Source organism: Gigantopelta aegis, chromosome 1 (genome assembly GCF_016097555.1).
Source record: "Gigantopelta aegis isolate Gae_Host chromosome 1, Gae_host_genome, whole genome shotgun sequence".
Taxonomy (NCBI): Eukaryota; Metazoa; Mollusca; class Gastropoda; order Neomphalida; family Peltospiridae; genus Gigantopelta; species Gigantopelta aegis.
The window spans coordinates 5687330-5710503 of NC_054699.1; the positions used below are offsets into that span (position 1 = coordinate 5687330).

The 23174-nt window shown below is 36.6% G+C and overlaps 1 protein-coding gene across 1 annotated transcript in view; it reads left to right on the top strand.

Annotated features, from left to right (window-relative positions):
• Positions 1–23174, top strand: part of LOC121368709 (multidrug resistance-associated protein 5-like) — an 83086-nt gene that overhangs the window by 52121 nt on the left and 7791 nt on the right. Inside the window, exons 20-30 of the mRNA XM_041493458.1 lie at positions 947–1140; positions 1676–1819; positions 3289–3418; positions 8720–9002; positions 10972–11157; positions 11783–11786; positions 12697–12786; positions 14941–15130; positions 15885–16044; positions 17112–17193; positions 18286–18399. Coding sequence (XP_041349392.1) covers positions 947–1140; positions 1676–1819; positions 3289–3418; positions 8720–9002; positions 10972–11157; positions 11783–11786; positions 12697–12786; positions 14941–15130; positions 15885–16044; positions 17112–17193; positions 18286–18399 — 1577 coding nt within the window. The remainder of the gene's footprint in view (positions 1–946; positions 1141–1675; positions 1820–3288; positions 3419–8719; positions 9003–10971; positions 11158–11782; positions 11787–12696; positions 12787–14940; positions 15131–15884; positions 16045–17111; positions 17194–18285; positions 18400–23174) is intronic.

The following is a 23174-nucleotide window of genomic DNA, read 5'->3' on the forward strand; positions in this document are numbered from 1 at the left end:
TCAGCCAACGTTCCCAAAGGGATACTTCGGATTTCTCCAACATAAAAAATAAAATAAAATTATAACTGTCGTAAAATTTTATGGGGATTTACCTAATTTTCAAAGAGTTATGGCCCTTGAATTTAGGAGATAAGAAAATTTGTTGGACCAAGTAGGGGACATGTATTAAATAGTTTTGGAAGTTCTCTCAGAATGCTTGTTTAATTTCAGTTGATATTGATGACCTGGGCCCATGCTTATAAAACTGAAAGTCTAGACTTTAATAAAGTCCAGACTTTAACATAATGCTATTCGAATGGCGTTGCCATGACGTTAAAGTCTGGACTTTATTAAAGTCTAGACTTTAAGGTTTATAAGCACGGGGCCTGGTAGCTGGTCAGGAGATGGACAACTCCCAGGTGATGTTTGACGTTTACAAGATGTACATATAATATTTTAACTAGTTTTACTGTTATATTAAATAATTTCAGTTGATATTGACGACCTGGTAGCTGGTCAGGAGATGGACAACTCCCAGGTGACGTTTGACGTTTACAAGATGTACATATAATATTTTAACTAGTTTTACTGTTATATTAAATAATTTCAGTTGATATTGACGACCTGGTAGCTGGTCAGGAGATGGACAACTCCCAGGTGACGTTTGACGTTTACAAGATGTACATATAATATTTTAACTAGTTTTACTGTTATATTAAATAATTTCAGTTGATATTGACGACCTGGTAGCTGGTCAGGAGATGGACAACTCCCAGGTGACGTTTGACGTTTACAAGATGTACATATAATATTTTAACTAGTTTTACTGTTATATTAAATAATTTCAGTTGATATTGACGACCTGGTAGCTGGTCAGGAGATGGACAACTCCCAGGTGACGTTTGACGTTTACAAGATGTACATATAATATTTTAACTAGTTTTACTGTTATATTAAATAATTTCAGTTGATATTGACGACCTGGTAGCTGGTCAGGAGATGGACAACTCTCAGGTGACGTTTGACGTTTACAAGATGTACATCTCCAACGCTGGCGGCTACTGCATCGTGTTGCTCATCTTCATCATGTTCGCCACCAGCATCGGCATTCAGACCAGCGCCACCTGGTGGCTGGCCTACTGGTTAGAACAGGGAGATGGGGTAAGCTAGCATGTTTTTCACATACCAACCAAGAGCCATATTTAAGAGAAGATATATATATATATACAATGTATATACACACACACATACATACATACACTGACACATAAACACACACACACACACATATAAACACATATAAACACACACACAGATATAAAAACACACAAAAACACACACACACATTCACTCACAAAACACACATTCACTCACAAAAACACACACTCTCACACACTAACAGACACACACACACACTGACACATACACACACTGACACATACACACACTGACACATACACACACTGACAAACACACACTGACACATACACACACTGACACACACACACTGACACATACACACACTGACAAACACATATACACACTGACACATACACATACACACACACACTGACACATACACACACTGACACATACACACACACACTGACACTGACATACACACACTGACACTCTCACACACACACACACTTCAGTTATTCTTCCTGTATTTTGTATTGGTTGTGTTTTTTTGCAGAATGCATCGTCTATCAACAACTCAACTCATCACAGTGGTAGCGTGGCCGACCACCCCGACGTCAGGTTGTACGCCCTCGTCTATGGCCTCTTCATCATCTCCATGCTCATCATCGTCGCCATCAGGGGCCTCGTCTTCATGAAGGTAAATATCTGTCACTATTAAAGGAGCATTATCTGCATGAAGGTAAATATCTGTCACTATTAAAGGGGCATTATCTGCATGAAGGTAAATATCTGTCACTATTAAAGGGGCATTATCTGCATGAAGGTAAATATCTGTCACTATTAAAGGGGCATTATCTGCATGAAGGTAAATATCTGTCATTATTAAAGAAGCATTATCTGCATGAAAGTAAATATTTGTCATTAATAAACGAGCATTATCTGCATGATGGTAAATATTTGTCACTATTAAAGGAGCATTATCTGCATGAAGGTAAATATCTGTTATTATTAAAGGGGCATTATCTGCATGAAGGTAAATATTTGTCATTATTAAAGGAGAATTATCTTCATGAAGGTAAATATTTGCATTATTAAAGAAGCATTATCTGCATGAAGGTAAATATTTGTCATTATTAAAGGAGAATTATCTTCATGAAGGTAAATATTTGTCATTATTAAAGAAGCATTATCTGCATGAAAGTAAATATTTGTCATTAATAAATGAGCATTATCTGCATGATGGTAAATATTTGTCCTTATTAGAGGAGCATAATCTGTCACTGTTAAAGGAGCATTATCTGCATGAAGGTAAATATGTCACTATTAAAGGAGCATTATCTGCATGAAGGTAAATATTTGTCATTAAAGGAGAATTATCTTCATGAAGGTAAATATTTGCATTATTAAAGAAGCATTATCTGCATGAAGGTAAATATCTCATTAATAAACGAGCATTATCTGCATGATGGTAAATATTTTTCATTAAAGCAGCATAATCTGCATGAAAGTAAATATTTGTAATTATTAAAGGTAAATATCAGCATGACGGTAAATATTTGTCATTAAAGCAGCATAATCTGCATGAAGGTAAATATTTGTCACTATTAAAGGAGCATTACCTGCATGACGGTAAATATTTGTCCATATTAGAGGAACATAATCTGCATGAAAGTAAATATTTGTCATTATTAAAGGAGCATAATCTGCATTAAGGTAAATATGTCATTATTAAAGGAGCATAATCTGCATTAAGGTGCTTTTTAAACAAACATTTTGTAAAAAGAAAATGTTCTGGAAAATTTTGGTGAAACTACTGGGATGGGACATAGCCCAGTGGTAAAGCACTCGCTTGATGCGTGGTCGGTTTGGGATCGATCCCCATTGGTGGACACCACGACTGGTATATCAAAGGCCATGGTATGTGCTATCCTGTCTGTGGGGAAAATGTGCCGGGTTTCCTATGTCAAAATTACCAAATGTTTGACATCCAATATAGCCGATGATTAACAAATCAGTGTGCTCTAGTGGTGTCGTTAAACCAAACAAACTTTAACTTTATCTGTTACTACTAGCTATATCCCTGCCAACAGCTCATACAAATTATGCTGCAATTTTGTACTTTGTGGTCCATTGAAATGTAATCTTTTTTGTCTTGTCTTTTCCTAGGTATTGCTTCGGGCTGCTAGCCGATTACACAAACAACTTCTACAGCGAACAATGCACAGTCCGATGAAATTCTTCGATAAGACTCCATTAGGGAAAATTATCAACCGTTTTGCAGCGGACATGGACGAAGGTTAGTTTGGTTTGTTGCGAGCTGGTTGCTTTACCATGGTTAGCAGTTACTGTATACTACTGCATGGACTTTGTGTTGGCTTACAGTTCATATTTACATATCTCACATTGAGATTAGCTTAATGCTTAACATACAGGCACCTGTGCAGGAATTTTAGCAGGTTGGGTCTGGACTGGCGAGCAAAGTTTATAGGGGGGGTCAAGTCATACTCCCCATGAAATTGTATATTGGAAAAAAGGGAAATTTTGCTAGAATCAGGTGGTTTTTTCCGACCCCTCCTTTCCCCCAGCTCTAACCAGTGCACCACGACAGGTGTATCAAAGGCCGTGATATGTGTTATCCGGTCTGTGGGATGTTGCATATAAAAGATCCCTTGCTGCTAATCGAAACGAGTAGCCCATGAAGTGACGACAGTGAGTTTCCTCTCTCAATATCTGTGTGGTCCTTAACCATATGTCCGACACCATATAACCGTAAATAAAATGTATTGAGTGCGTACTTAAATAAAACATTTCCTTCCTCCCCCCCCCCCCCCCCCCCCAAAAAAAAACAACCCAAAAAACCAAACCCTGCACACATGCCTGCTTAATGATCAACATAATATGTTAATGTTAATAGTTTATAATAAGGCCGAAAATTGTTTTTTTACTTGTTTCCTATTACATGCTGGAAAAATATAGGGTAGGTAGGTAGGAAAAACATTTTATTTTGGAAAATAATTTTATTTATGAATATTAAATAAAGGTGTTGACTACCGGTATCCAAAATAACCTCTGCATGTATAGAAATGCATTATGCAAACCAACAATACCATTCATCACAGTGTTTTCCCTAGAAATGAAGTAAGGCATGGTAAAGTGACGTTTTGGGGGCATATTCTATGTGCAGTTTTAAATATAAGGGCTTTTTTTCTCCATTATACAATTTTCAAAAGGACAAAAACCCTATGGCCATTTTATTTTCTATATCCATTTTATAACTTAATTCAAAAAAGGAAATATGTAGTACTATCCACATAGGTGTGTTTAAAGGCTTCTTTTTACATGGGCAACTTATAACTTTATAAAAGGCCAGGCATTTTGATTTTGAGGGCAACATGGTGCTAACCTATCTGTGGGAGAGTACATACAAAAGACTCCTTGCTATTTAATAATAGGCAGAAGATTTACTCTCATACTAACACTTAACTTCTGTACTGGTCCAGGACAGACTTGGTTGAACCTTAATTGGATAGAAACCAGTAAATAAGTTATAACAATTTCTTTTAATGAAAACTGAAAAGAAGGGTTCTATATTTATCTGTCCAACAATAACATTTTAAAAAAAATGTTACGAATATTATCTTTCCTAGTGTATCTAAGAAATGGTAGACTTACCAATTTTATAATTTGCAATGTTAGTTTTATTCTGTATGCATCCAGTATTAAAGTACACACTTGGTTTGAAGCAATCAATTGGTCCAATGAATAGAAATGCAGTACAAATGCTCAGGATGCTCAAACAAATGTTGAAAAGTAAAGTTTGTTTTATTTAACGATGCCACTAGAGCACATTGATTTTTATCTTTAATATCATCGGCTATTGGACGTCAAACACATGGTCATTCTGACACTGTTTTTAGCGGAAACCCGCGAAGTTCCCAGTGACCACTTACAAAAAATAACGAAACGCATCGCGATCTTACTGACATATTTAATCATTTGATTTGGGAGTAAACTCCATCAGTATCGGTAAACATTCCCTCCCCTAGTTTATGAGAAGGTCACTAAATTTTTACAAGGCCAGTTTGTCGCTGGAGTAAATCATTAAATATAGTTATTATTATTATTATTATTATTAATCGGAACACCTCGCTACGCTAGATGTAGAGTAAATCGGAAAAGATCGCATATATTTGTGAAAACAATTTTCCGACTCTTCGCCCGATATCTCACGAAAGTTACTGAACTTCAATTTGAAGGGAAGTAACTCCATCAATTAATTGTTAGAAGAAAACATTTCGTGGTTAACGGGTCGCCAATAAAACTAAATTTGCGACAGTAAAACCACCGATATACGTCCGCAAATCAGAAAACACAGTAGGGTTATCCCCTAAATGACACAAAATTAGTGCTTGTGATAATTTATATTAAAAAAAACATTTTTGGATATACAAAAAACGTTTTAGGGTCGGCAGGTTCAAATGGATCGTAGTCATAACGGCCCCAGTACTAAACGGCCTTAACAATAATTGGTCAAAACGGCCCTAAAAAAGTCAAAACGGCCAAAGTGAACAAGTCAAAACGGCCCTTAACAAAAGTCAAAACGGCCAAAGTGAAAAAGTCACAACGGCCCTTGAAAAATGTCAAGACGGCCTTAGTTATAATACTTTAAAAATGTATTTCATCTACACAAGTGTCAAGAAAGATAACTGTGCAAAGACAGTTTTTATAGTACGGTCTCACTACACGGATATTATCTGCGTCTTATTTTTGTTTGAATAAACAAAGAGTTTAAAATCTACATATGTGGTTAGTGTACTAGTACATCTGTGTTAATATGTAGATTTTAAGTACAGGTAAGTTTTGGAGAAACATGAATAGTTATTATTATAACCATTCCAAACACATCTCCCGAGCCATTATACAAGAGATTGCACCAAGCAAACCCCAACCCTACCTCAAAGCCCATTGAGCTTATAATGAACTTATAATGAGCTGTTGTGTGTGTATATTATTTTCATTATTATTTAAGAATTGAATGTTATATTTCTGACGTTCATGCGATGATAAACACCAAAACAGTTTTACACACTGCCGTTCATACATAAATGTGTAGGCTAAAACGGTTTTGGTGTTTATTATCGCATGAACGTCAAAAATATAACGTTCAATTGTTATAATTCTTTTCAAATACAAGGTCAATTGGTGGTCTTAATTATATTAGTAAATTGGGGGACAGGCCCATTGTGGCCCCCGGGTGAGCAGCACCACTAGGAACTCGTTCAGACGATACGCACTCACCCGGAAAACCTAGATGGTCCACTAACCCTCCACCCCTTTCTGTGATTGAATTCAGTGTTGTTAAATAAAATGTTAATTGGTGGTCTTAATTACAATAGTATATTGCGTTGTGTAGGCTAATAAATTGTTACCAGTGATTCCGTTGTTTTGGTTGTTTTTATATATATGTTTATATAGGCTATATTGATTACTAATTATTACTAATAGGAATTAATTTAACGTGATAGTACCTATTGGCCGTTCTGACCATTTCTTTTGGCCGTTTTGACTTTTTCTTTGGCCGTTTTGACCATTTTCTTTGGCCGTTTTAACTTTTTTCTTTGGCCGTTTTGACTTTTTGTCTTTGGCCACTTTGACTTGCATGTTCAGGGCCGTTTCATCATGGGGCCGTTTTGACTGCATACCGGTTCAAATTAGGGTCGGTCAGGTAACCGGAAACAAACAATATTTTATGATACGCCTAATTGTTTATTGTTGGTTGATTGGTTTGCTTTGTTATGTTTGTTTTTTGGTGAATGAATTGATTCTTAATCCTGTTCTTTTATTTTATGTTGACCTACAGTAACAGTTTTATTTTATTTTGTTTTCATACAATTCAGAAATCACTTGGCTTATACTGAACTCTGTTATACTGAACTCTGTTTAAACTGAATTAGATTGATTCTGTAGACCCCAGTGCATGGCCCGAGCTTAACAATGGCACTGACGGCAATTGCTGTCATTGCGATATGAGTTGCAATAAGTCAGGAACTTCACTGATGGTAGTTTTGCCGCTAGATAAACATTGCCATCAGTTGAAGAGGTGTGTGCCTTGTTTGCAGTAATAATTAACCTACCAAGTAGCCTACATCTCCAGCTCTGTTGTGTCAACTGTGTTAGTGTATCATTAAAAAATATTAATGAAAACTGCAATTTAATTCATGAAAAAAACATTATCAAAGTTCACTTGTCATATTTTTCAATTTCCCACATTCCTCAAACTTAAATTTTTGGCCGCACTATAGTAAGAAATATTGTTTTCAAATTGTTGTACAGAATATTGTCTTTATTAGTTAAATGTATTAATATAGCTTTTAATCACTTATTTTGTAAGGTGGTGAATTAGGAGTACCCAATCCTAACACTACCAATGTATTTTGGGGCAATAAATATTTTTACACCAAAAAAAAGAAGAAAAAAAGTCCTAATTGGCATAACATTTAATCAATTTTCTCTTGGTATTTTTCAAACTCTTATTTTACTAGTGATTTACATATCAGTGGTGTAAAGTTTCAGATTAATTTAACTGTAGGCCTATATAACTGGCATAATTATTAAAGTAAAATCAAACAATTTTGTCTCTGTATCTCATTATACTACCAGTTTGCAGTTCAGTTGTGTAAAGAATTAATTAATTACTCTTATAGTTCAGTTGTTTAAAGAATTAATTAATTAATTTTATAGTTCAGTTGTGTAAAGAATTAATTAATTAATTTTATAGTTCAACTGTGTAAAGAATTAATTAATTAATTTTATAATTCTGGACCCATATTCACAAAACATCGTAAGTCTAGTTTTACACGTAAACGTAAATATCTATGACTGAAGAGCTATTCACGAAACAATGTAAACGTAAGTTACGTGTAAAGTTGGATGTAAATATAAAGAGTGCCTCCAGTTACAACTAATGCTGCACATAAGTCGTGTACATATAATAAATTAAGCACGATCGCCGTTATTTACAAATATTTGCGGAAAATGGCAGTATTTCCAATAACTGAAGCAGTTCGTGATGGCAAACGCCCACGGATTGAACATAATTTTTGTTTGTGATCGAATAGATCTTTTAGTCTTAGCCACATTTCTCCTGCGTTATCTTTTCCCTTTTAAGAATATACTAAAGTTCGTACCAAAACACAGATCCTCACCAATACCAAAATATCATGGTTCACCGTTCGCAATGTTATTGTTAGCAGACGACAAGCGAAATTGCGCTTTGCGCATTTGTTATTTACCCAGAAGCCATCGTTTCTAATGCTTTTTTTTAAATTTCTCCGGTAAGAGTTACAATCGTAGATTTACGTCCTACTAAGTTATGTCTATGTTTATGACAGTCTTTGAGAATAAGGTGCTTCTTCCACGTGAACGTAAATCTACGGCAGACGTAAGTGCTAGTCATAGACGTAACTTAATTTATACCTTTTTGTGAATATGGATCCAGTTGTCTAAAACAAATTAATTTCTGAATTGTATCTATTTCTGTTTATTTTTGTAACAGCTAACCCAGTTTGTTGTTATTTTATTTTTAACCCTTTTTCAGTTGACGTTCGGTTACCCTCGAATCTTGAGTTGTACCTTCAGAACATTTTGCTCGTGTTTTTTGCACTTGTTATGATTTGTGTCCTGTTTCCATGGGACCTCCTGGCCATCTTGCCTCTCTCGATTGTGTTTTTTGTCCTGGCGTACATGTTCACGCCCATCTTACAGCGACTTAAGTTTATCGACAACCTGACGCGATCCCCGTACCTGGGGCATCTGGCCGCCTCAGTGGAAGGGATCTCGACTATCAATGTGTACGGACAGGCAGACAGCTTTGTCAAACAGTAAGTTCATTTACAAGATCATTTCAAAATTCAAGATAGCTGTAAATTGGCAGACATTTGGGTTGGGTTTTTTTTTAGCATGAACAGATTTTTATCTCAGATTTCAATTAATATATTAGATTTTTATCAATGTGTGCAGACAGATTTGTCAAACAGTAAGTTCATTTATTACATACTTATTCAATCTTACTATAGTGATAAAGACATTTTGAAACCGTGTGATAAATTTATTTTGTATCGCATATATGTGCAATCTGGACCGGAACTTGTAAATGGGGAATTCTCATTTTATTTTTACTGCAGTTAGCGCCTTTTAGTTACTGACGTCATATATGATTTACAAATGACGTCACATCGTACTTGAAACATTACACAAGGCTGCCGCAGAGTATGATTCTTAATGTTAAGCAAATCCATGAAAGGGGTTTTGATAATAGATTTAACAAAGTGTTGTTATGACGTTAAATTAAAAAACGTTTTTGTAAAACATAATAGAAGGTATGTAATAAATACAGAATTTCACATACGTTGATTTCGCTTTCTATTTATTACACTCGTTTATTTTGCGAAAGTATTAACCACTCGACTGTTACGTGGTCTCCTGGTATATATTCTTGCGTAAAATAAAATCATGCAATAAATAAGAAGCGAAAACAACGTATGTGAAGTTCTCTATATTTACAAGATGATTTCAAAATTCAAGATGGTCATAAAATGGCAGACATTTTAAATTTTTATTATTATTATTGTTTTTAGCATGAACAGATTTTGATGTATTAGATATATTAATGTATTAGATTTTTATCAATGTGTGCTGACAGCTTTGTCAAAGTAATTTTACAAAATAATTTCAAAATTCAAGATGATCACTATAAGGCAGATATTTTTTACTTTTTAACATGAACAGATTTTGGTCTCAGATTTTGATTAATACAATGTGTATAAGATTTTTATCAATATAAGCAGACAGCTTTGTCAAACAGTAAGTAATTTTTCAGGATGATTTCAAAATTCAAGATGGTCAAGTGGTTTACATTAAATACGCGACTCGGCATCAACCATGATAGAATTCCAAACCATTGAAACAAACGGTTTAGAATGACGACGAAATAGTTCAAAACACAATAATACATGTACCGCACGGGTTGTAGCGAAAACGGATAACAGCCCCAAACGAAAACGGAACCAAATTGGACAAAACAGAATCAAAATCTACCTGTATGGCTATAGGACTTATACGGAACCGGGCTAGTCAATTTTTGTCCGTTCTGTTCTGGCGGCCTAGTGAACTATTTTTCATTTATTATAATATTTTTTATATGCTGTCTGTGATGGGTCGTATTATGGTATGGCATTGTTCATCCATCTGTACGTACATACATCTGTTAACTTTTTTTTGTCCGGACCATATCTTGCATACAGGACCATCAAACTTTACATGTAAGAACAACTTGGGATGGCGGTATGTCGCATACTATTACTAGGTCACTGTGACCTACTTTTCACAGTCTACTGCACATAACAGTAAATCCTTGTCTGGACCATATCTTGCATACAGATGCATACAGGACCATCAAACCTCACATGCAGGAACAACTTGGGATGGTGGTGTGTCACATACAATTACTAGATCACTGTGATACAAATAAATAAGTCTATAATCTAAACATCATAGGAAAATCTTGTTTAGCCTTTGAAGAAGTCAGGACTATTTACCATTGCAAACATTTCACATAATTAGAATTGAATCATACCTGTAACATATTAATTAATTAATATCTATGGTTTTCCATCAAACTCCTGACGGGCATATCATGTACGTCACCGGTACTCTTGTTTTATTAGTCGGGAATGTCTTACATCTTACAGTGACAGCAAACTCTGTACACTTCCTTTAACTGGTTTAAATTTGTTCATTCAGTTATTACTTGTTAATCAATAAATGTGTTTCTTATTATATTTATTTTAGATTCTGTGACATGCTGGACATGAACACCATCCCATTCTTCCTGTTTTATGCAGCCAATCGGTGGCTGGCTCTCTTCCTTGACCTCATGACGATCGCTGTGATTGGTGTAACTGGATTCCTTGTTGTTCTCACTGTAACCCCGAAAACAAGGCCCAGGCTGGCTTGGCACTGTCTTTTGCATTTCAGGTTAAAACTCCAATTTCACCTTCACATTCTTTAATATGGCCTCAGATCACAGTTATTTATCCAATCTGGAAATATATCTGTACAAGTAGTCTGCTGTTATTATTATTTCATAGCAGACAGCTATGAAGTGGCAACTATTAGACTGGAGTTGACAGGGGAGAGCATGTAGTTTGCAAACATGTGTAACTTGTTGACATTGAACACTTTTTTTTCTGTGGTAGTTCAGACCCATGCAAAAGTAGTGCTTTTTGTGTTAAATGGGTGTACTCTGGCCATGTTTAGTGGGTGTGTTTGTTTAAACCAATATCCTGGGAGAAAGAGCTGGACAACAGGGGTTGTCCTTTTCAGGGTATGTTTCACCCAGGCAGGCAAACGTCCATAAAAACCCCAAACATGGGCCTACTGATATTAATAAAAATGCTATAGCCACTAACTATATATAGAAACATATAGCGTAAATAATTTAGGTCTGTGGCCATATTTGTTACTAATGCAAAACCCAAACAAAACATTTCTCTTTATTAGCTCTAATCATGCCTTTCTGTTATTTATCATCTTTTACTAATGTCAAAACCAAACAAATTTTACTAAGGCCAATTAGACAATTTCCTAACCATCATTTTAGCTTTGTACAAAATAAATAAATTAATCTTACCATAATTTCACTTCTTATTCATATTTTGTAAATGGTACAATTTTTTAAATTACAATATTTTCTTTAAACAAAGTTATACATTTATAGATGCATTTAGTAATCTTCAGACCAAACATTTTCAATGGTAACTTTACATCAACGTTTTTCAGCATTCTGAAAATGGAAAAGTCATGCACTCAGTGTATTGTTATTGTCGAGAGATGCAAAATGATGTTATTCGAATACTGACATCGTTCAAATTTAAAAACAGCTATATTATCACTATTAAAATTTCTTTGTGACATAAAAGAAAAAGAAAAACTGTTTACATGTACTTGGACTTGCCTTTTAGGTGTAAACGTTTCTCTTTTTTTTATTATTGTATGTAGTCATAATATTAAGTTTACGATGAAAAAACCAAGAGAGAACCGTTTGTCAGATGTACTATGTGACATAAACCATTGGATGTTATATTTATTGTGTACAAAACCAAAATGAACTTGATGGAATTGATGTTGGAGTGACCATAACATTGCAAAACGTTACATGGTGGGGGGGGGGGGGGGGATGGTACATGTATATATAAATTAAAAAACATATTTGTGTTACATATTTGTTGAACAGGCCCCACCCCCCCCACCCCCATAAGGTCATAGTTTAAAATGTGCTGAGGTGTCATTAAGCAAACATTACTTCTCTTTCCTTTTAAACTAGTTTGACATGAGTAATATTACAATTTAAATATGTAGATTGGTGCACACTAATATTCTGTCCTGGGTCAGACCACTGGCTATCCAGAGATGGGACCCCGGACAGACATGCTCGAAACTTTTGTGGTATATGAGCATGACAAAATTATCTGCTCTGCTCTGAATACTAATATCACTGTAAATTGTCTGATTCAGATAACGAGTTTACTACAGTACACACTCAGACTCTCTGTGGAGACAGGAGCACGGTTTTCATCTGTACAGAGGATAACAGACTACATTGAGGTAATAAAAGTTTGTTTTGTTCAACGACACCACTAGAGCACATTCATTGATTAATCATCGGCTATTGGATGTCAAACATTTGGTAATTCTAACACGTAATCGTCAGAGGAAACCCGCTACATTTTTCAAATGCAGAAAGGGATCTTTTATATGCACTTTCCCACAGACAGGAAAGCACATACCATGGCCCTTGATCAGTTTTGGTGCATTGGTTGGAACAAGAATTTTTTTTAATTTGAATGGATCCACTGAGGTTCGATCCTGTGATACAAGCACCTCAGGCGAGCACTTAACCAAGTGAGCTTAATTCTGCCCCTTGAGGTAAGAATATCACACAAATTGTCTGTTAGAGGATTTTCTTTAAGTTTCTATTATTTTTACCAGATAATTTTCTGGTGGGTCCATTGTGCTATTTCTTGTTCCAGCCAATGCACCACGACTGGTATATCAAAGGCCGTGGTATGTGCTATCCTGTCTATGGGATGGTACATATAAAAGCTCCCTTGTTACTAACAGAAAACTGTAGCGGGTTTCTGAGACTACATGTCAGAATTACCAAATGTTTGACATCCAGTAGCCGTTGATTAATAAATCAGTGTGCTCTAGTGGTGTCATTAAACAAACCAAACTTTAACTTTATTATTCTTGGAGTGCAACTGCCCCTCACCCAACCCTTTTGTCCCCAGTTATGTACAGTCCAGGGGCCAATTTCACAAAGATCGTAAATTTACGTCTGCAACTAGCAGTTACACCAGCCAGACATTTACAAGTCTTTGACATCTATTTTACGAAGAAAAAATACATCATTATGGAAAATGGAGTATATTAATGACAAGAAAAAATTCATCATTATGGAAAATGGAGTATACTAATGACAAGAAAAAATCCATCATTATGGAAAATGGAGTATATTAATGACAAGAAAAAATCCATCATTATGGAAAATGGAGTATACTAATGACAAGAAAAAATACATCATTATTGAAAATGGAGTATACTAATGACAAGAAAAAATACATCATTATGGAAAATGGAGTATACTAATGACAAGAAAAAATACATCATTATTAAAAATGGAGTATACTAATGACAAGAAAAAATACATCATTATGGAAAATGGAGTATACTAATGACAAGAAAAAATACATCATTATTGAAAATGGAGTATACTAATGACAAGAAAAAATACATCATTATGGAAAATGGAGTATACTAATGACAAGAAAAAATACATCATTATTGAAAATGGAGTATACTAATGACAAGAAATGTTTTAATATTTGCACTTCTAGCTATATTTGTTGTACTTTAATAGTAATAAGAATTGTGGTTTAGTCGTAGAGTTACGTTTACGTGTGAAACTCAACTTACGATGTTTTGTGAAATTGGGCCCTGTTCTACACAGTAATTAAATTTCCGTTACATTCATCACAACATAACGTCATCGCGTTGGTCCAGACGTAGCAACGGGAGTGTGTTCATTTTTCTATGAACGTAAAAATTATGTTGTCAAGGAACGTCATATCTGATGACGTCATTTTATATATGGCAAGTTGTCTTATTGACCGTTATTGTTTATGGATAAAACATAATTAAAAATAAAGTATGACGCTTTAGTGTTATTATTAGTAAGTATGATTCAAATTTAATTATAAGTATTGTCTGTTATTTCTTTTACGTTCATCTGGGTATGAACAAAAAAGAAAAAATCTGCAAACTTATGTGAGAACGGCTCCGATGAACATAAAACAATAACAGACATTATTATTCATATGTTTAACATAACCGAGTTAATAATAATCATACGAAGCACACATGTAATAACAAGTGTGATCACGTAATTTTGGGAAGTCCTAGCTCAGACGGTGAATTTGAAATATGACGTCATTTCGTCATCTCTTTCTAATTGTGGTTGAAAAATTTTGAGTTGGGTCTTGTTATTCATAAAGAAAATAAAAACATAATATGGATAATAAAGAAATTATTACATTCGCGTGCGAGACGTACTGATTTTAAGAAACTCGTGTCAGGATTAGTGTATCACCCTCATTCTCACTCGGTTAATACAATAATCCTGACACTTGTTTCGTAAAAACAATCCGACACACAAGCTCGTATAATAATCTCTGTATACTTAATTATATTTTCATTCAGAACCTGCAGACGGAGGGGAATCCTGCAGGCCAAGCGTCGCCCGTCCCGGCCACGTGGCCCAGCGAGGGCTACATCACGTTCTCCAAGTTCCGCATGCGCTACAGCGACGGCCTGCCTCTTGTGCTGAAGGGAATCAGCCTCAACATCCAGCCCAGACAGAAGATAGGAATTGTCGGAAAGTCCGGGTCAGGTAACACATCAGGTTATTGCTTATTGTGTGAAGAGTGGTTTTACTCAACTCTTTGTTTTTTAGCAGGCACGGATTCATGATTTTGTGCACGGGGGTGGAAGTTTAAAACTGACACCTATACTTAAAAATAAATAGTAAAATATTTTTTACGCTTAACGATAAGCGTTTAAAATTATTAAACCATTTTATTTTTATTTTTTTTATTTTTTTTTAAATAGGGGTTGAGACCCCCCTGAAACACCCACTGGTCTGCACCTATTTACGTCCAAAATTGCAGTTTTGTTTCATGTGTTCTAAATATAGGATAATAAACGAGTTAACAGTTATTATCAAATTTATGACCCGAGTGAAATAATTTTCACTTGTCACGAGCTTTAGGCTATTGGGCTATTTCTTGCTCCAGCCAGTGCACCACGACTGGTATATCAAAGGCCGTGGGATGTGTTATCTTGTCTGTGGGATGATGCATATAAAAGATCCCTTGCTGCTAAACCATATGTCTGACGCTATATAACCGTAAATAAAAAATGTGTTGAGTGCGTCATTAAATAAAACATGTCTTTCTTTCTTTGATGCATATAAAAGATCCCTTGCTGCTAATCGAAAAGAGTAGCCCATGAAGTGGCGACAGTGGGTTTCCTCTCTCAATATCTGTGTGGTCCTTAATCATATGTCCGACACCATATAACCGTAAAATAAAATGTGTTGAGTGTGTCGTTAACTCAAACATTTCATTTCATTTCCTTTCCATCAGGAAAGTCGTCACTTGGAGTTGCTCTGTTCCGACTGTCAGAGGCTGCGTCGGGTGCAATTACGATCGACGGGAGGAACATCCGCGACGTCGAGCTTACTGACCTCCGATCTAGACTGACGATACTTGTGCAGGACCCAGTGTTGTTCGAGGGGACGGTCAGGTAGGTGCCAGACCTCTCAAGTCTCACGGTATTGCCATGAGACTCACAGTTTTCAGCAAAATCTCACGTTTTAAAAAAAATCTCACTTTTTGTTTTTCTCTTGTGATAAAAATCAATTGTAATTAAAACAATTTCTGTTCTTGCTCAGTCAAGTTCTCGGCCAATCCGGCCAGAAATAACAAACAAACTGAGAGGACTGGACACAACAATCCATATTTAGAAGATCAATGCCAAATAAGGTTATTGCTACCAGTCTCTCGCATTCTCGTTGAGAGACCGGCCTCGGTGGCGTCATTGTTAGGCCATCGGTCTACAGGCTGGTAGGTACTGGGTTCGAATCCCAGTCGAGGCATGGGATTTTTAATCCAGATACCGACTCCAAACCCTGAGTGAGTGCTCATCAAGGCTCAATGGGTAGGTGCAAACCACTTGCACCGACCAGTGATCCATAACTGGTTCAACAAAGGCCATGGTTTGTGCTATCCTGCCTGTGGGAAGCGCAAATAAAAGATCCCTTGCTGCCTGTCATAAAAGAGTAGCCTATGTGGCGACAGCGGGTTTCCTCTAAAAAACAGTGTCAGAATGACCATATGTTTGACGTCCAATAGCCGATGATAAGATAAAAAAATCAATGTGCTCTAGTGGCGTCGTTAAATAAAACAAACTTCTTCTCGTTGAGAGTTTGCATGCATGACATAGAAGTAAAAATTCCCAAACGTCACCTGTCAAATATTGCTTTCTACACAAAAGAACGACCACTTTATTTTGCTTAGCACTTGATTGTGTATGAATAGGTCAATCTCCAGGTTTTTAATGAAATCTCCAGGTTTTGGGGGCTTCAGTGTCCAGGTTTCCAGTGCCTCGAGGTTGAGGGGTCTATGTGCTCACACTAAAAGTTGTTGTGCATTTCATTGTACAAATCTTTCAAAAGTGCAATAAATACATACATGTAGTTGTACAACACCAGTCGTCTTGTCTTACTCTTAGCATAGAGTTTTGCCAAAGTAAAAGAAAAAAAATCATAAAATAATTGGTGTAAAAATACAGACAAGTTTATATTTTGTCAGATACAACCTTGACCCATCTGGATGCTACCATAGTGATGACCTTATTTGGGAAGCTTTGGCAAAATGCCATATTAAGGAAAAGGTAACTCTTATTTATTGTTTCCTGACAAACATGGATTTTGTGTAATCATGTGTAATACATTTAAAAAAAACTAAAAACTTTTACTAGAATATTTTGTTCTGTGTCTGTCTAACTTTTTTTCTGTGTCTCTGTCTCTCTCCTCTCTCTCTCCCCCTCCCTCCCTCCCTCCCTCCCTCCCTCTCTCTCCCTCTCTCTCTCTCTCAATCTTTGTGTATGTGTCCCCTTTCTTTTTCCTCTTTCCTCTCTCTCTCTCTCTCTCTCTCTCTCTCTCTCTCTCTCTCTCTCTCTCTCTCTCTCTCTCTCCTCTCTCCTCTCTCTCAATCTTTGTGTATGTGTCCCCTTTCTTTTTCCTCTCCCTCTCTCTCCCCTCTCTCTCTGTCTCTCTCTTTCTCTGTCTCTCTCTCTCTCTCTCTCTCTCTCTCTCTCTCTCTCTCTCTCTCTCTCCCCCTCCCCTCCCTCCCTCCCTCTAAATCTCTCTCTCTCCTCTCTCCCTCCCCTCTCTCTCTCTCTCTCTCTCTCTCTCTCTCTCAATCTTTGTGTATGTGTCCCCTTTTTCCTCCCTCCCTCTCTCTCTCCCCCTCTCTCTCTCTCTCTCTCTCTCTCTCTCTCTCTCTCTCTCTCTCTCTCTCAATCTTTGTGTATGTGTCCCCTTTCTTTTTCCTCTCCCTCTTTCCTCTCTCTCTCTCTCTCTCTCTCTCTCTCTCTCTCTCTCTCTCTCTCTCTCTCTCTCTCTCTCTCTCCCCCCCATAAATACAAATTTAGATTTTTGATTATTACTTTTTTGGAAATTATATCTGTTATTTATAATAAGAAACAACTTGTTTGTATTAAAGATTAAGTTACCGAATTACAATTTGTATTTAGTGCATCATTAGATGGTTTCAGGAATGCAAACAAACTCTATTTTAGTTTTTTTAATTTTTCTTGTAATTCTTCCACCTTGAAAAAATTAAATATTAGCTATAAAATGTACTAGTTTGTTTGGAAAATAAACCTTTTTCAGAAATTCTCAGTGACACCCATTTTATGAGTAGTAATGTTGCTACAACATTAACTGCATTTACTCAACTTTTCTCTTTTTTTAATGTGCAGGTTGTTAGCTTGCAGAATAAATTAGATACACTTGTAGAAGAAAATGGCAGAAACTTTTCTACTGGTGAAAAACAGTTGCTTTGTTTAGCAAGGGCATTGTTACGTCACACCAAGGTAGGATTGTGAAGTTCAGTATCCCAAGTGAATATAATGTTCATTTGTAATATATTCAATAAATACAAACTTTGTAATCTGTGATAGTAACCTTAATTATTATGTCAACGGCCATGGTATGTGCTGTCCTGGATGGTGAATATAAAAGATCCCTTGCTCTACTGGAAAAATATAGCAGGTTTCCTCTCTAAGACTATATGTCTGAATTACCTAATGTTTGACACCCAATATCCGATGATTAATAAATCAATGTCCTCGAGTGGTGTCGTTAAACAAAACAAACTTTATTAATCTCTTGACTACTGGGCTAATTTTTGACAAAAAACATTTTGAGGGGGTACAAATTTATTTTTAAAAATATAAGTACATAAAATAATGTTCATCATTGAACTGGTAAGTATTATTTTTGTGGGTTTTTAAAAAAATTATGATATTTTAGATCAGTTAATGTTGATTAAAATTATGCAAAAAATGTATGAAGTCACATTTACGTACGCACATTTGTAGCCAGATGTCCAGAATATATGTCTGTTATTCCCAATAACATTGTTTTTCTAACCAGAATTGTTTCAGGAAACGAACTACGATTCATATCCCAATATTTCGTGTTGTTCTGTTATTATTTTGGTGAGTGCCGTGTGCAAAATGGCACAAATTATACAGTATGTGGTGTACAGTGTGTCGGCTTGTGTGACGTTTGGCTTGATATCTTGCCTGCAGTAGTCAGAAGGTTAAGCCTTCACAGTGTTCGGTCCAAGTACATACAGAGAGTTCTCTCGTAGTGCACAGACCTACGGCATGCTTGTGCTATATATATACTTGTTAACTCATTCACAGTGTTCAGTCCAAGTACATACACAGAGTTCTCTCATAGTGCACAGACCTACGGCATGCTTGTGCTATATATATACTTGTTAACTCACTCACAGTGTTCAGTCCATGTACATACAGAGAGTTCTCTCGTAGTGCACAGACCTACGGCAGTCTTGTGCTATATATATACTTGTTAACTCACTCACAGTGTTCAGTCCAAGTACATACAGAGAGTTCTCTCGTAGTGCACAGACCTACGGCATGCTTGTGCTATATATATACTTGTTAACTCACTCACAGTGTTCAGTCCATGTACATACAGAGAGTTCTCTCGTAGTGCACAGACCTACGGCAGTCTTGTGCTATATATATACTTGTTAACTCACTCACAGTGTTCAGTCCATGTACATACAGAGAGTTCTCTCGTAGTGCACAGACCTACGGCATGCTTGTGCTATATATATACTTGCTAACTCACTCACAGTGTTCAGTCCAAGTACATACAGAGAATTCTTTCGTAGTGCACAGACCTACGGCATGCTTGTGCTATATATATATATACTTGTTAACTCACAGTGTTCAGTCCATGTACATACAGAGAGTTCTCTCGTAGTGCACAGACCTATGGCAGTCTTGTGCTATATATATACTTGTTAACTCAGTGTTCAGTTCAAGTACATACAGAGAGTTCTCTCGTAGTGCACAGACCTACGGCAGTCTTGTGCTATATATATACTTGTTAACTCACTCACAGTGTTCAGTCCAAGTACATACAGAGAGTTCTCTCATAGTGCACAGACCTACGGCAGTCTTGTGCTATATATATACTTGTTAACTCACTCACAGTGTTCAGTCCAAGTACATACAGAGAGTTCTCTCGTAGTGCACAGACCTACGGCAGTCTTGTGCTATATATATACTTGTTAACTCACAGTGTTCAGTCCAAGTACATTCAGAGAGTTCTCTCGTAGTGCACAGACCTACGGCAGTCTTGTGCTATATATATACTTGTTAACTCACTCACATTGTTCAGTCCAAGTACATACAGAGAGTTCTCTCGTAGTGCACAGACCTACGGCAGTTTTGTGCTATATATATACTTGTTAACTCACTCACAGTGTTCAGTCCAAGTACATTCAGAGAGTTCTCTCGTAGTGCACAGACCTACGGCAGTCTTGTGCTATATATATACTTGTTAACTCACAGTGTTCAGTCCATGTACATACAGAGAGTTCTCTCGTAGTGCACAGACCTATGGCATGCTTGTGCTATATATATACTTGTTAACTCACTCACAGTGTTCAGTCCAAGTACATACAGAGAGTTCTCTCGTAGTGCACAGACCTACGGCAGTCTTGTGCTATATATATACTTGTTAACTCAGTGTTCAGTCCAAGTACATACAGAGAGTTCTCTCGTAGTGCACAGACCTACGGCAGTCTTGTGCTATATATATACTTGTTAACTCACTCACAGTGTTCAGTCCAAGTACATACAGAGAGTTCTCTCATAGTGCACAGACCTACGGCAGTCTTGTGCTATATATATACTTGTTAACTCACTCACAGTGTTCAGTCCAAGTACATACAGAGAGTTCTCTCGTAGTGCACAGACCTACGGCAGTCTTGTGCTATATATATACTTGTTAACTCAGTGTTCAGTCCAAGTACATACAGAGAGTTCTCTCGTAGTACACAGACCTACGGCAGTCTTGTGCTATATATATACTTGTTAACTCACTCACAGTGTTCAGTCCAAGTACATACAGAGAGTTCTCTCATAGTGCACAGACCTACGGCAGTCATGTGCTATATATATACTTGTTAACTCACAGTGTTCAGTCCAAGTACATACAGAGAGTTCTCTCATAGTGCACAGACCTACGGCAGTCTTGTGCTATATATATACTTGTTAACTCACTCACAGTGTTCAGTCCAAGTACATACAGAGAGTTCTCTTGTAGTGCACAGACCTACGGCAGTCTTGTGCTATATATATACTTGTTAACTCACTCACAGTGTTCAGTCCAAGTACATACAGAGAGTTCTCTCGTAGTGCACAGACCTACGGCAGTCTTGTGCTATATATATACTTGTTAACTCACAGTGTTCAGTCCAAGTACATACAGAGAGTTCTCTCGTAGTGCACAGACCTATGGCATGCTTGTGCTATATATATACTTGTTAACTCACTCACAGTGTTCAGTCCAAGTACATACAGAGAGTTCTCTCGTAGTGCACAGACCTACGGCATGCTTGTGCTATATATATATACTTGTTAACTCACTCAAGCTGCAACCGGTGAGGACGTAGCCCAGTGGTACAGCACTCGCTCAATGCGCGGTCGGTCTGAGATCGATCCCCGTCGGTGGGCCCATTGGGCTATTTCTCGTTCCAGCCAGTACACCATGACTGGTATATCAAAGGCTGTGGTATGTACTACCCTGTCTGTGGGATGGTGCATATAAAAGATCCCTTGCTGCTAATCGAAAAGAGTAGCCCATGAAGTGGCGACAGCGGGTTTCTTCTCTCAATATCTGTGTGGTCCTTAACCATATGTCTGACGCCATATAACCGTAAATACAATGTGTTGAGTGTGTCGTTAAATAAAACAGTTCTTTTTTCTTCTTTTTGTTTTTTGCTTGTACAATATATACTTGTTAACTCACTCAAACTGCACCACAATGTAACCCACTCACTTTATGAATACATTGTCTGTATTTGACTTCCAATAATATATCTTACACAGGCAGTACAAGTCTGTTCAGGGGGCATGCAGGGGGAATTCCACCCCACCCCCCACAATAATTGCATGGCTTCTGTACTTTTTTATGGTTAAAAATATCTTGGTACATATCAAAGTGATACGTCCAATAGAACGCCAAGTGGTATGTAACATTTCAATGATGATGTCATTGACTGGTGCATTACGACCATACAGGAACATCAACCAAATGAGTTCAGTGATAGAAATTAAGATTGGTTATGGGTAATATATAGGATATTAAACTCGCTACCATTTTGTATCATGTTTATGTCCCTCGTGAAATAATTTTCATTATATGAATTTTTATTATACCTTTCTATGAATAGAAATATTAATTTTAAATGTTCTTTTTATTATTTCATTAATATTACAAAACCTTTTGTGGGAGGAGGACAATAAATATGGAAAGTTAGCATTTATTTATCATTTATAGTGATAGTTTTTAAAGGGACTGTTCTGAGTTTGCAGCCATTGTAAGATGTTACTAATTAAAGAGACTGTCCTCAGTTTGCAGCCATTGTAAGATGTTACTAATTAAAGAGACTGTCCTCAGTTTGCAGCCATTGTAAGATGTTACTAATTAAAGAGACTGTCCTCAGTTTGCAGCCATTGTAAGATGTTACTAAGTAAAGGGACTGTCCTGAGTTTAAAGGGACTGTCCTCAAGTTTGCAGCCATTGTAAGATGTTACTCATTAAAGGGACTGTCCCCAGTTTGCAGCCATTGTAAGGTGTTACTAATTAAAGAGACTGTCCTCAGTTTACAGCCATTGTAAGATGTTACTAATTAAAGAGACTGTCCTCAGTTTGCAGCCATTGTAAGATGTTACGAATTAAAGGCACTGTCCTGTCCTCAGTTTGCAGCCATTGTAAGATGTTACTAATTAAAGAGACTGTCCCCAGTTTGCAGCCATTGGAAGATGTTACTAATTAAAGGGACTGTCCTCAGTTTGCAGCCATTGTAAGATGTTACTAATTAAAGAGACTGTCCTCAGTTTGCAGCCATTGTAAGATGTTACTAATTAAAGGGACTGTCCTGAGTTTAAAGGGACTGTCCTCAAGTTTGCAGCCATTGTAAGATGTTACTCATTAAAGGGACTGTCCCCAGTTTGCAGCCATTGTAAGGTGTTACTAATTAAAGAGACTGTCCTCAGTTTACAGCCATTGTAAGATGTTACTAATTAAAGAGACTGTCCTC